Source organism: Tachypleus tridentatus, chromosome 7 (assembly GCF_004210375.1).
Source record: "Tachypleus tridentatus isolate NWPU-2018 chromosome 7, ASM421037v1, whole genome shotgun sequence".
Taxonomy (NCBI): Eukaryota; Metazoa; Arthropoda; class Merostomata; order Xiphosura; family Limulidae; genus Tachypleus; species Tachypleus tridentatus.
The window spans coordinates 160,853,426-160,866,872 of NC_134831.1; the positions used below are offsets into that span (position 1 = coordinate 160,853,426).

At 35.2% G+C, this 13,447-nt stretch overlaps 1 protein-coding gene across 1 annotated transcript in view; it reads right to left on the bottom strand.

Moving 5' to 3' along the window:
• Positions 1-1,030: 1,030 nt before the first annotated feature.
• The window catches only part of LOC143257041 (inactive pancreatic lipase-related protein 1-like), a 47,558-nt gene continuing 35,141 nt past the window's right edge, over positions 1,031-13,447 (bottom strand). Inside the window, exons 5-10 of the mRNA XM_076515136.1 lie at positions 10,172-10,294; positions 8,895-9,002; positions 8,114-8,350; positions 7,179-7,323; positions 4,141-4,356; positions 1,031-1,463 (exon numbers count right to left, since the gene is read on the bottom strand). Coding sequence (XP_076371251.1) covers positions 1,376-1,463; positions 4,141-4,356; positions 7,179-7,323; positions 8,114-8,350; positions 8,895-9,002; positions 10,172-10,294 — 917 coding nt within the window. The 3' untranslated portion in view covers positions 1,031-1,375. The remainder of the gene's footprint in view (positions 1,464-4,140; positions 4,357-7,178; positions 7,324-8,113; positions 8,351-8,894; positions 9,003-10,171; positions 10,295-13,447) is intronic.

The following is a 13,447-nucleotide window of genomic DNA, read 5'->3' on the forward strand; positions in this document are numbered from 1 at the left end:
AGAATAATAGAGATTTAATGATCTCAATTCTCAAAATATGAAAACAGTTCTGCATCATTTATTTAAAAAATATAAGCCTTTTTCTGATGCTAGCTTTAAATTTGTGGCCATATTTATTTTTAAATGAATAAAAAACGGTTTCTTTATATTCTAAGAATTTACTTCTTTAAATATTTATTGCATGTTCAACAGTGTAAAAGTGAATGGAGAAATATTAAACAAAACATTTTTATTGCTCTTGCTTTTAGGGAGTGAAGAGTATTGCAATTGGGTCCGTCTCTGGGGGAAGGGCTGTTTGTGTTTTCTCGCGCTTACCTCTAAAACTAATAGACTGAAGTACAGTAACATTTCTTCAAAGTATGGGAAGTCAATATGGAGCAATCTTCCCAAATCCGGTCTGGAACAAAATCCGTATTCGAATTCTGGATCACTTTCAAACCTTTTTTATAATGGAGAGCTAGGGCATTTTTGTAGTTTGGGGTTAATAACTCCGTAAAATATAATCTGGTTTGTACCAAATTACATGGACACATCAAGGATGAGATTTTTCATCACACTACAAAAAATGATCTGGATCATTGATCATTCTAAATTTGAGAAGGATTTTCCAAGTTTTCAAACATGAAATTTGACGTTTTTCAATATAATCTTTGAAAGGTGTGTTTGTGTTTTTCTTACAGCAAAGCCACATCGAGCTGTCTGCTGTGTCCACTGAGGGGAATCGAACCCCTGATTTCATCATTGTAAACTGAAGACTTAGCGCTGTCCAAGCGGGGGACATCTCGAAAAGGAGCAGCGGGACGAGGACATGTAATTTATCCAATTTGTCTTGTTCATACTTATATTCATAAGCTTGGAAACTGTTCCTGTTAGTATTAACCAAGAAGTAAAACTAATCAATGCCCTTTACTCTAAAGATAGACATAAAGATAGAACGTAACTTGAGTTATATAAGTGCATTTTAGCGAGAAGGTGTCTATGCAAAGTACAGGGTGTTCGGAAAGTCACAGTGACTTTCCGAACACCCTGTATATGCCTCATATGAAATGGTAATAATTGCATATTAAATAAATGCCATTACTATAAGTTATCAAAATATAAGATGTGTACAGCGCTTCTGTCTTGTTAGAATTAAAGATTTAGTATGTGAAACTGAACTTCAAGAAATCAAAAAATTTGAATATTATTTTACATTTTATTAAGTACTAAAATTCATTAACTTTTTAATGGAAAAGGTTCCTGGAAAATATTGTGTTTTTAACTTCTCTATTCAGTATTACATATATTACATTACATATATTAGTCAATTTATTTCTTATCTTTTTTTTTCTTGATAAAGATTTACTAAAATCGTCAATAATTTCCATATTGTTCTTTACGGCTCTTCACACTCCCCTCCTTTAAAGAAAGGCTTCACTTGGTTAGGGTAAAGAATTGGTTCTCCGATTGCACAAAACTGTTCACTGAAAACATGATGAAATTGAATAATTTTACACTGAAAGTTTTTATATTTTAATTAATAAACACAACACTCAAGCACTATTAATAATAGCACAGTAACATACTGTTACCTTTTCAAACTGATCATTTTAAACTAATATGTATGTAATAAAAACTAGAGGGCGCTCAGTAAAACGCATACCTCCACTACACAAAGTTGATCCTATTCGGTTCTAAAACAAAACATAAACTCGAAAAATCTTTCCTTATATGTCCGTCGTTATCAAAGAACACGGGCGAATGTTTGTTTGTTTTAAATTTCGCGCAAATCTACACGAGGGCTATCTGCGCTATTAGTTCCTAATTAAACAGTGTAAGACGAGAAGGAACACAGCTAGTCATCACCACCCGCCGCCAATTCTTGGGCTACTATTTTACTACGAATAGTGGTATTGACTGTAACATTATAGCGCCCCACGGCTGAAACGGCGAGCATGTTTGGTGCGTCGGGAATTCGAACCTGCAATCCTCAGATTACGAGTCGAGCGCTTTACAACCTGGCAATGCCGGGCCTTAGCGAGACAATGAAGAATGATATTCTACATGTGTCCATAAAGTTTCATCAAAATCTGATTATTTATGACTGAGTTACAAAACAAAAGTTGTGTGAAAAATCGGTCACCGTGATAACAGATAGAAATATTTTGGATTTTCCTGACCTTGCTGTGACATTGACCTTCAAAATCTATTCACTTCTGCGTTCATAGTCCACTTGTATAACAGCTTTTGTCCAAATGCGTTCAGCCGTTTTTGAGAAAGCTTGCCAATAAATACACACACACACATAAGAATAAAACATAACGTTTGTTCACTAAGAGGTACATATCGGTTCTTTTTTCATTTTTTTCTTTTTTCTTCATTTGGTTTGTTTTTAATTTTCGCGCAAAGCTACATGAGGGCTATTTGCGCTAGCCGTCCCTAATTTAGCAGTGTCAGACTAGAGGGAAGGCAGCTAGTCATCACCACCCATTGCCAACTCTTGGCTACTCTTTTACCAACGAATAGTGGGGTTGACAATACATAATAGCACCCCCACGGCTGAAATGGCGAGCATGTTTGGTATGACAGAGATTCGAACCCTCGACCTTCAGATTACAAGTCAAGCGCCTCAACAATTTGGCCATGCCGGACCGTTTCTTCCACTTACTAAATTTTGTTTCCTCTTGACAACAAAGTTTCACTATGAACTGTCTATAATATGCCCACGACAAAGATTAAATCACAAAATAGCCCTGAGGTTACCGCTGAGTTACCAAGTGGAATAATATATGTACAATAATTAACAATATGCTCTAACAGTACGAATATGATAGTCACGTGTTGCTGTGTTTTAAAACTCATGTTTATAATAATAGATACTTCATTCTATAGAAATACAATTCTAACACATCGTTTTTTTAATGATCAATAAAAAATAGCTATATGAAAATAAACGAACTTTAAAATTCACTGCTCAGGTTTCTAAATCCCTAGTATTCAATCGTATCCAGAGATTTAGTTTTGTTTGTTTTAGAATTTGTGTGCAAAGTTCCACAAGAAAAATCGGCGCTTAGTTATCATTAATTCTGAGCTGACAGACAGGTTGTAGCTAGTCAATAACACCCATCGCCAACTCTTGAACTATCCTTATCTACTTGAATAGTTGGATTTAACTGTTATTATTATAGCGCACTAGTGATCCCAAAGTGGGGAGTACATTTTTTCGGCAACGGAATATGAACCAATATTCGAGTAAGCTAATCACTAGTCCACGCTCAGTCCTATTCAGAAGTAATGGATATATCCTAACCAAATAATTTCAACTTAGTTTTTGAATTTCTTCTTGAGTGTACTGAATTTGAAATGCTTGAACAATTCCGTGAAGAGATAAGATATTCAAACTTTAAAAACAAAACAAAAACATTAATTTACTCTAACTCTACCCCATCTACCGGATATAATCTAAGAAATCAAAGATTGTTTGTTTTGAATTTCGCACAAAGCTACTCGAGAGCTATCTGTGCTAGCCGTCCCTAATTTAGCAGTGTAAGACTAGAGGGAAGGCAGCTAGTCATCACCACCCACCGCCAACTCTTGGGCTACTCTTTTACCAACGAATAGTGGGATTAACCGTCACATTATAACGCCCCCACGGCTGAAAGGGCGAGTATGTTTACAAGCAGATTACGAGTCGCACGCCTGAACACGCTTAGCCATGCCGGGCCCAGAAATCAAAGAAGTTAAATCATATAAATTGTATTCGAGCATGCAAAAGTGTATACACCTGATTAACTAAGTCACCCAAAATTACTCCTGGAAAATTATATCGCACAATTCATTTGTAATATTTGTATCGCTAGTGTTCGAATAAAATATTGTTGAAAATATATTAGTTATAAAACAGTTTGTAATATTTGTAGCGCTAGCGTTCGGGTAAAATATTGTTGTAAATATAATAGTTGTAAAAGAGTTTGCAATATTTGTATCACTAATGTTTGGGTAAAGCTTTTGTTTCACAAACCGTCTTTATCTATGCATACGTATCTTAGCAACAAATAAACAGGCAAAATTAACTTATTTTATTTTAATAGTGAAAGTTGGATCAATTAAGAAAAAAATGAATTAAAAGAAGCAAGTCGCATAAATTATTTCTAAGGTTACCTGATTTCGTTTTCCAAGTTATTTACTTCAAATCGTTCGACTCGAAGGGCTCGAGGTTTAGGAATGAATGGAAGGTGATATGGAAGTCCAAACTCATTTCGGCTGAAGAAGTTATAATGAAAGTGTGGTGACTGTACAGGTTGCCATTTAACATCTGTACGGATTATACTTCCCAGGTCTTTCGAACTTATCAAGCATTCCACATCTTTCTGATGTCTAGTGAACATTAAAAAAAATTAATACCAAATTTATGAGCTGATCTTGACAACTGTTAAAAGCTACTCCGTAAATACAAAACACATGTAACGTGACACTGTGAAAATTTCACTTTTTATCTATCCTCAGTAATACAATATATCTTGGAAACTGGTTCCCCCAGTGGCTCAGCTCTAAGCTTCACCGCTCATTTGCTAAAAATCAGGGTATGATGTTGTTGATAGATACAGTATAGATAGCATTTTTTTGTAGTTTTAAATACAAACTTTGGAACTTGAGGTACTCCTAACATAAACATTGCCATTTTCCAAGAGAACTGATGTTTTTCTAATATAAATAGTTCTATATTTCAAGGGAACTGACGTTATTCTAAAAAAAGATAATATTATCTTCAAAGATAACTGATGATTTTCTAACATAAATAATACCATATTTCAAGGGAACTGATGTTCTTCTAACATAAGTAGTACTATCTTCCAACGGAACTGTTGTTATTCCACCACAAATATTACACTATCTAGCAAATTTTTTACTTTTTCCTGTTCCTGGGCAGGAAGTCTTATTTCCCAATTGCTTATGTGTAAAGTAAATAGAAAAGACTTATTTTTCTCTTCAAACTTTGCTTGTGTGATCTGGGTAACGAAATTTTCAAATTTATCCATTTTCCAAAACATTCCAGGTAGATTCAGTACTGAGTAGCTGATAGAGAATTTTCTCGAACTCACAAGAATTTTCTAGAACTTTCCATAGTAATATTTATATACAGGGCTCACCACTCACCACTTCAGTTTAGCTCTAGCTGCCTAAGTGAACACATGGGCCTATCCAAGGAGGCTTTACTAAGTTTCCCTGTTATTTTTGCGTTTGGGACAGCAGGGACACCGCAGCACACTACAACATGAAGCACTGACTACAACGGACCGAGTTCTCTGTGGGGAGGCACAATGTCAAGTGTGAGCAACTAGTGGACCTCCAGGTCTTGTTCCCACCATTGCACATACAAATTGGGTCTTATGAAACAATTTGTCACAGCTCTTGATAAGGAGTCTGCAGCCTTCAAGTACTTTAGACTTCTTCCCTAAGCTGTCTGAAGAATAGATCAAAGCTGATGTCTTCGTTGCACCACAAATAAAGAAGATCCTGGAGTGCACAGAATTCCCCAGGAAGCTCAGTAGGAAGGGGAAAAAAAGCTTGGGACAGCTTTGTCACACTGGTTCGGGCCTTCTTGAGCAATCACAAGGCCAAATATTATGTGGAACTGGTTGAAGCTCTGGTAAAGAACTACGGCTAAATGGACTGCAGGATGTCCCTGAAAGTCCATATCCTTGACGCTCATCTTGCAGGATGTCCCTGAAAGTCCATATCCTTGACGCTCATCTTGCAGGATGTCCCTGAAAGTCCATATCCTTGACGCTCATCTTGATAAATTCAAGGAGAACATGGGAGCATACTCAGAGGAGCAAGGCGAGCACTTCCATGAAGATGTGCTGGACTTTGAACACTGCTACCAAGGAACATATGACGAAAACATGATAGAAGGCAGTACTTGGGAGCTGATACGTAAAAGTGATTCACATTATAGTCACAAATCTTGAAAAACTACTCACTTCTAAATATTTTTGTATAACTTTAGTGTAAATACATGTAAATCTTGATTCATATGTTGTTTTATTCAGACCTTATGTAAATGAAAATGTGAAAATTTGCCCATTTTTACATAGAAAATAGGTTAATTTCTAAATTTCATTATCTAGATCACAAAAGCAAAGCTTGAAGGGAATAATGGCCATTTTGTGTACTTTTACGACATAAGCAATTAAGAAATAACACATACTATCCAGTAACAAAATTTGTGTTACGTTGTGTTAAAATATTTTGAGGGGCCTGATGGTTTTCTGCAACAAATGAAACAATCTTTTGCAAAACGTATATACTATTCTCAATAAACTGATGCTCTCTGACACAAACAACAATATTTTAGGACAGAAATAGTATTAATTTAGGTTGGTTTTTGTTTGTTTTAATCACTAAGACACAATGAGCAATGTGTTCTCTACCTATCACAGATAACAAAACCCGATTTTTACAGTTGTAAGCTCTCAGAACTTTTCTTTTAGTCATTTCTTTAAATGTTCAATCTATTTTATAAATTCAAAATTAAATATTCTACATTAAAAATATTTAAAATATATGGGCAAAATATAAGCATAATTACAGTCAAAACTGATGAAGTAGTACAGATGTGTACTAGTATTCATTTAATATCCAAAAACGTGTTTAATTTAACAAGTGTTTCATTAGCTTAACCATACTTTTCTTACTGTAATATTAACTGATTAATAGTACACTAAATATCCTAAAACGTGTTTATTTTAACAAAAGTTTCACTAGTTTAATCATACTTTTCATACTAAACGACTAATTGGTTTCCAATTCTCACTATATATCCTACAATATGTTTCTTTTAAATATTTCATTAACCTAACCCTACTTTTGTTACTGTGCGATTAATTGATTTTACAGTACTCACTAAATATCCTAAAACGTGTTTATTTTAACAAGTGTTTCATTAACTTAACCCTGCTTTTGCTACTGTACGATTAAGCGATTTTAAATTACGTAGACGTTTCTATTTTGAAATATGCGTGTGAACATTATTGCAGGACACAGTATATATGTATTTATTTTCAAATAGTCACGTGTCAAACAACTATAATTTTTATTTTTAACTGCCTTTGTCAGATTATGACGCAAGGAGCAACGATAAATAAACTACTATTTGAAAGTTCTAATACAACAATATGAATATATTTATTCCTTACGACTTCCTGACTTGGAGAGGACCTATATGCTTTTTAGATCCTACAAGTTGAATAAACATAAGACCCTGAGGTGGACTTGGTTTAAAGTCTTCATCATCTGCATCGTTTGATTCAGAAACTTGGGCCTTCACATAATAATGATAGCCTAAGAAAAGTAAGGCTTAAAATTAGGCTTACGAAACTACTAAGGCACACTATATGTGTATATGTATATATATATATATATATATATGGTATGAGAGTCTGAGGTAAATACATCGTTTTAGATTTGAGGTATTTCTAATTGATTAATAGTGATAACGAATTGTATTAGAAAACACGAAACTGACCATTAATAAAAATTAATATACCGTATATAATGTAAACTAATAGGCCAAGGACTTGATAAGAGTTGTTTTTAGATATATTACCTTATAGCTGTTTGGAATTGAGATTACATGGTGTGTTTAATGTGCAGGGGAGCTAAAACTTAATTTCTAAGGCCTCGATTCACTAACGTTATGCGTATCGCATTATGGAGTTATTCTACTAGTCTTCTTACTATCACTATTATGGAAACTGAATAAATAGTAGGTGAAGGATTACGACAGTTGAATGTTTACACATATGTATTCAATAATCACACTTAAAAACAAAAGGATCTAAATCAGCATGTTTCTTTTTTAGTGTTAACAAATCTTCATATACTCATCTTTCGTCTGGTCTTGTAGCAAATAAGCGTCTGTATCATTTAAGTTTTAGTTTTGATTTTCTGAACGTGTACGTAACACAGAAATGTTCGTACTATTTACAAGAAATGAGTTCAGTGTCAATCAACCAATGGAAACCACTAAAGAGTTTCCTGAATTCTTATTATTTTTCATTAGCTTAGTTGTAGTCAGAAGTTTATTGCTTTTAGGAAAGAAATTATGTCACATTTATTTAAATTTACTTACGGCAAGCTGGTGTGCTATGGCCAGTAAAGAGATACATCTTCACGGACTCGGACTTTTTGTACTGTTGCCATTCGATAGCTTTGTGCCCCAGCGGTGCACACAGAGAGCCATCACCGCAACCCTCGACACACTTCGCAGCTGAAAAATTTTGGAAACTGTCGCACACATAGCCATAGAAAGGACAGTCACTGTTGATGGATTCTATGTATAATTGCCAGGCAGGAATGGTTTCACATCCTGAAATAGACATGGATGAAAACAACAACAAAGAAAAACTTTGACATTACGAGTTTTTCTCTCAGCTACAGCAAAACTAATTTAACTATCTTTCTCGATGACGAGAAACCCACTCGAAATATAAATGTATCTCAGAACGGCTGGTAGGGTATTAACACTTTTACTGATAAGGTTAAGAAGATGACCTAGGAAGGTCGAAACGTTGTTCTCTACCTATCAGTAAAAGTGTTAATACCCAGCCGTTCTGGGATACATAATTTAACTATCGCTTTTGGTTACGATTCTCCTCCGAAAATCCCACTAGCTTATTCCTTATTTTAATAGAAAATAAACCCACAATACAGCAGTAATTTGGTATTATAGTGACAAGAACACAAGCCACGAACTTTGAGCTCTTTAAGTATTTTTAACTGACTTCAGTGTCAATTTAGAATACACTAGATACACTTTGTTAGCTGTATAGTTTCAAATTCTGTCCCTAAACTGTACAATAACAGCTGTGTCGACGTGATCTTCTTACAAAATTACTAGAAAAAAATCTAACCAATGTCATGTGGATGGGGTTCACCAAAATTGTGACTACAGCCATGAGGCCTCCTGCCTCCGTTAGGGTAAAAGTCCAAATGACCACTGGGTTCCAGTTCATCTATTTCTGGAGAGAAAAGAACGAGGATACATTTCAATAGTCAATAACAGAGCATCCAAGTGATATGTTTATACAAACACACCAAATTATGCTTATTTAATAGAACAGACTAGATATATGGATTAATTTGATTATCAACTAGATAACTGTGTCTCTAGCAGTTTTAAACTAAAAGCCTGTAAATATAGAAAAATAGGCAATCAAATATAAATGTTTTACAAAATATTAATATTGGTTATTGATGCACTGGTTTTTCATGGTTAGAATATAAATTGGTACCACCATTAAATAACTATTTAAGTAAAGTTCCCAAAACAGAAAGAAGAAATAAAGGAAACCATCTTTTTTATAATCAAGTTAAAATAGATAATCGAATAAGATAGAAGATTTAAATACAATTACATTACCTTATCCACTTGGTTAGGTTAGAATATCTTCGCTATAAATGCATTACAGAAGATACTTGGGTGAGATAGAATATCCTAGCTAAAATGTTTTACAGAACAAATTTGAGTGAGATAGAATATCCTAGCTGTGCTTCATCACAGAAGACATTTGAGTGAGTTAGAATATCCTAGCTACATCTTAGCTAGACGTACTTTCGCAGGATACCCAAAAGTGTTCTGCTTTAAGAGTAAATGAAACTAAAATTAAGAGTAATAAACATTTTTTTATTTCTTGCTTTTGAAGTTCATATGTCATGATCTGTTGTTCCATACAGAGTGCATAGTTCTTCTCGTGGTTCATAACTTACGCACGTTTTATCGACGTCACGATAGTGCAACTTACAGCTTTAAGCTTTCCTTATGTGATGTCATTTTAGTGTCTACTGACCAGCAGACAACACTACTCTACAGTGGCGCGAGTGGTTAAAGAGGAAACTCCTTTCAGGGAATTTACATTACAGAACATATGTGGCTAAGATGAAATATCCTATCTGTATCAAAAGGTTAGAGAATATCTAAGCTGTAGCTTCTTGTCAGAAGATATTTAGTTGAGACAGAATATTCTAGCCAAAGCTAATTCAACAAGATATTTGGATTGGGTATAATACCTTAAATACAATCATATCATATATTATGGAAATATGTTTTCAAATTTAGCAAATCATCTTTAAAAAAATTAAAGCTAGTAATGCATTTGTCATTTTTAAGATTTTGTTTCTAGTTTCTCACCTAATCCATTCACAATAATATATTCGTCTTTAGTGTGGATGACGTCGACGAACTCGGCATCAGAGGGATCAAGGCGGACCTGTGGATCAGTTTTTTGGAAGTAAGGACCAGAAGGATCAAGCCCTGTTAACACAATTGATGGATATATAGGTTGAAACTAATCATAATAAATAATCAACTACACACCTTTAGTGAACTTACTTCATTTGCTTTCCACATTCTTCCAAACATTTGAAAATTCCCTGCAATTATGGGTAACGCTAAATCTAATTAGAGATATTTTATGAGTTAGAGATATCACATAATTGAATACGTTCACTGTAGCTCTTGTCGTAGTTGACACACTATTAAATATATCCGTTTCAATAAAATGTTTCACAGTGAAGCACCGTAACAGGATACTTTTAGTGAGAGTGTTACAATAAAAACAACGTACGACAGAACACATTCAGTGCAAGTGTTGCAATAAATAAACTGTAAAACACATCGGTTTTCTTGATAGTGCCACATAAACATATCTTATTTGCACTGGAATATTCTACGATAAAAATACTTTTGTAAATTACATTTTTTTAAAAAACTGGTTTGGTATGGTTTTTGGAATTTCGCACAAAGCTACTCAAGGGCTATCTGTGCTAGCCGTCCCTAATTTAGCAGTGTAAGACTAGAGGGAAGGCAGCTAGTCATCACCACCCACCGCCAACTCTTGGGCTACTTTTTTACTACCGAAAAGTGGGATTGACCGTCACATTATAACGCCCCCACGGCTGGAAGGGCGAGCATGTTTGGCGCGACTCGGGCGCAAACCCGCGACCCTCAGATTACGAAGCGCACGCCTTAACGCACTAGGCCATGCCAGCCCTTTTTTTTAAAAACAAACAAACAAAAAAACATGTAGACGTTTGTGTTATTATTTCACCAAAGAGAAGTGAAATATCATATGATGAGAGCATAACCTAAGGACTATAATTTTTTCAAGAGCTTAGGAAACGATATAAACAAAAACTGAGTCAGGTAGAAAAAAAGAGATTGTTTATTGATTACTGAGTCAGCCAATAGTCATTAGTACTAACTTTCGAGTAGAGCAAATTACCTATTTAGATTGGCCCTGCATGGCCAGGTGGGTTAAGGCGTTCGACTCATCATCTGAGGGTCGCGGGTTCGAATCCCTATCGCACCAAATATACTTGCCCTTTCAGCCTTGGGGGTATTATAATGTGACGGTCAATCCCACTATTCGTTGGTAAAAGAGTAGTCCAAGAGTTGGCGGTGGATAGTGATGACTAGCTGCCTTCTCTCTAGTCTTACACTGCTAAGTTATGGAGGGCTAGCGCGGATAGCTCTCGTGCAGCTTTGCGCGAAATTCAAAAAACAAACAAACTTATTTAGATCAATACTAAAACAAAAAAAGATTCCTCAAGAGCTGCGGCTGCAATTAGATTCAAATCAGTCAGGAGTTATTGCTGTGACCTAAAAGTTTGAATTTGAAAAAAACAAACTCATTGTCATTCTAAGAGCCGCGAAGAAGAGCTTTCTAAGAAACGCAACTAAAAGGAATGATAAACCTCGTGAAGTATATGCTTACAAATATAATATATTGTTCGATCAGTTCTCTTGCTGTTAGCGAACATTTCGGTCATAAACCTAATAATATATCCACGATGTTTGGCTACCTTAGGAAGATCAGGTTTACAATGCAAAATAACCTCTAAAAATAATAAAACTAGATATATTAACTACTAGCTGAAGTACCCCTACCCTGGACGGAAGTTATGCAAATTCATGACTAATAAAATGTTGTCTAAGAACATGACAAGTTGCTTCCCCATTACATAATTGTAAAAGAAACGCACAAACCAAATTTGGTGAAGATCCATCGACAAGGCCAATGTAGTAGTAAAAAACACAAACACGCAAAATTGTATGTACTCCCACAGGGACCTAATGAACTTGTATACCAACTGTCGTGAAGATCTATCCATACTTGAAAGTAGTTACATGGACGTACAACATAAAGTACTATTATGTTTTATATAGGTTCTAATCGACACTGTTAATAAAAGTAATATTAAGGCTTCATTGTATCTCATGGTTGAAGGAGAGAATGGATTACATCCAATGGGAAGCTCGTAGCTAGCGCGTTTCGGCATTCGCACTGTGGCAGCACAATCGCCAGGGTCCTTCATCTTGTTTGTTGTTGCCTTCTCTGGACGCGGACTATTACCGGGTAAACACACAACGTTTAGTCTTTATATGTCATATGTACTTATTTAGGAACATGAAATAACTAATATATAAATACATTGTGTATATTGTATCTGTGTGTTACGACAAATTTTCTTTTTGTCAATGGAATCATGAACTTTTAAATGGGCGATAATATAGGCCTTGTTATTGATTTCAATGCCATCTAGGCCTAAAAAAACAAGTATAGAATAGGTCAGTGGTTCACAACCTTTTCTGACTTGCGGCACACTACGACAATCTGAAAATTTTCGCGACACACCTGTAAAACCTTAACGATTTTTTTAGGTACACGTTATACGGCAAGCGTTAAAAGCCTTAGAACGAAAATCACGGCCAAAGCAAGCGATAATAATGTCATCTGCACATTGACAATACTATCGCTTGTTTTGTCTGTGAGTGTCGTTCTAAGGCTTTTTAACGATTTTGTGGTATAACAGAAAAATCAAAACTTTTTATTTTTACATATGTTTTCAATGTGACGTTTGTGCCTGCTTCCGAAAGCAAATCAAATTGAAGCGAGGCTCTAACGTAGACAAACAAGCTCGCATTTCATCATCGACTGTAAGAAGCCTCTCTCTCTTTATGGCTTTAATTTCAGTCAATGCTGACAATCCAATTTCGCAAAACCATGAAGATGCAAATGAAAGCAGAACTTCAACTGCTTTTGAACTGATTGCAGGATATGAATTTTTAATGGAGATCCAAAACTCATCCAACCTCTTTTCTGGAAACAAAGACTGATAAAATTTGTCGTTTCGTAAATCAATGAGCTGTTCTTCCTCCTCAATTGTAAGATTTGTTGTCTCGTTGATTCCGAATGGATAGGTCACCCAGTAATGTTCGTCGACAGCAAGTGACGGGAAGTAATGTTTTAATGCGGACTGCAGGTAGCTTAATGTGTTAAAAATTTGAGGGACAATTTTTTCTTTGACGGACATTCGTTAACAGAAGGAAAACAATTAAGGACTCCTTTCGAGATCTTATTCTTCCACAGCGTCACCTTTTCATCGAAGGCCTTCAGTTTGGACG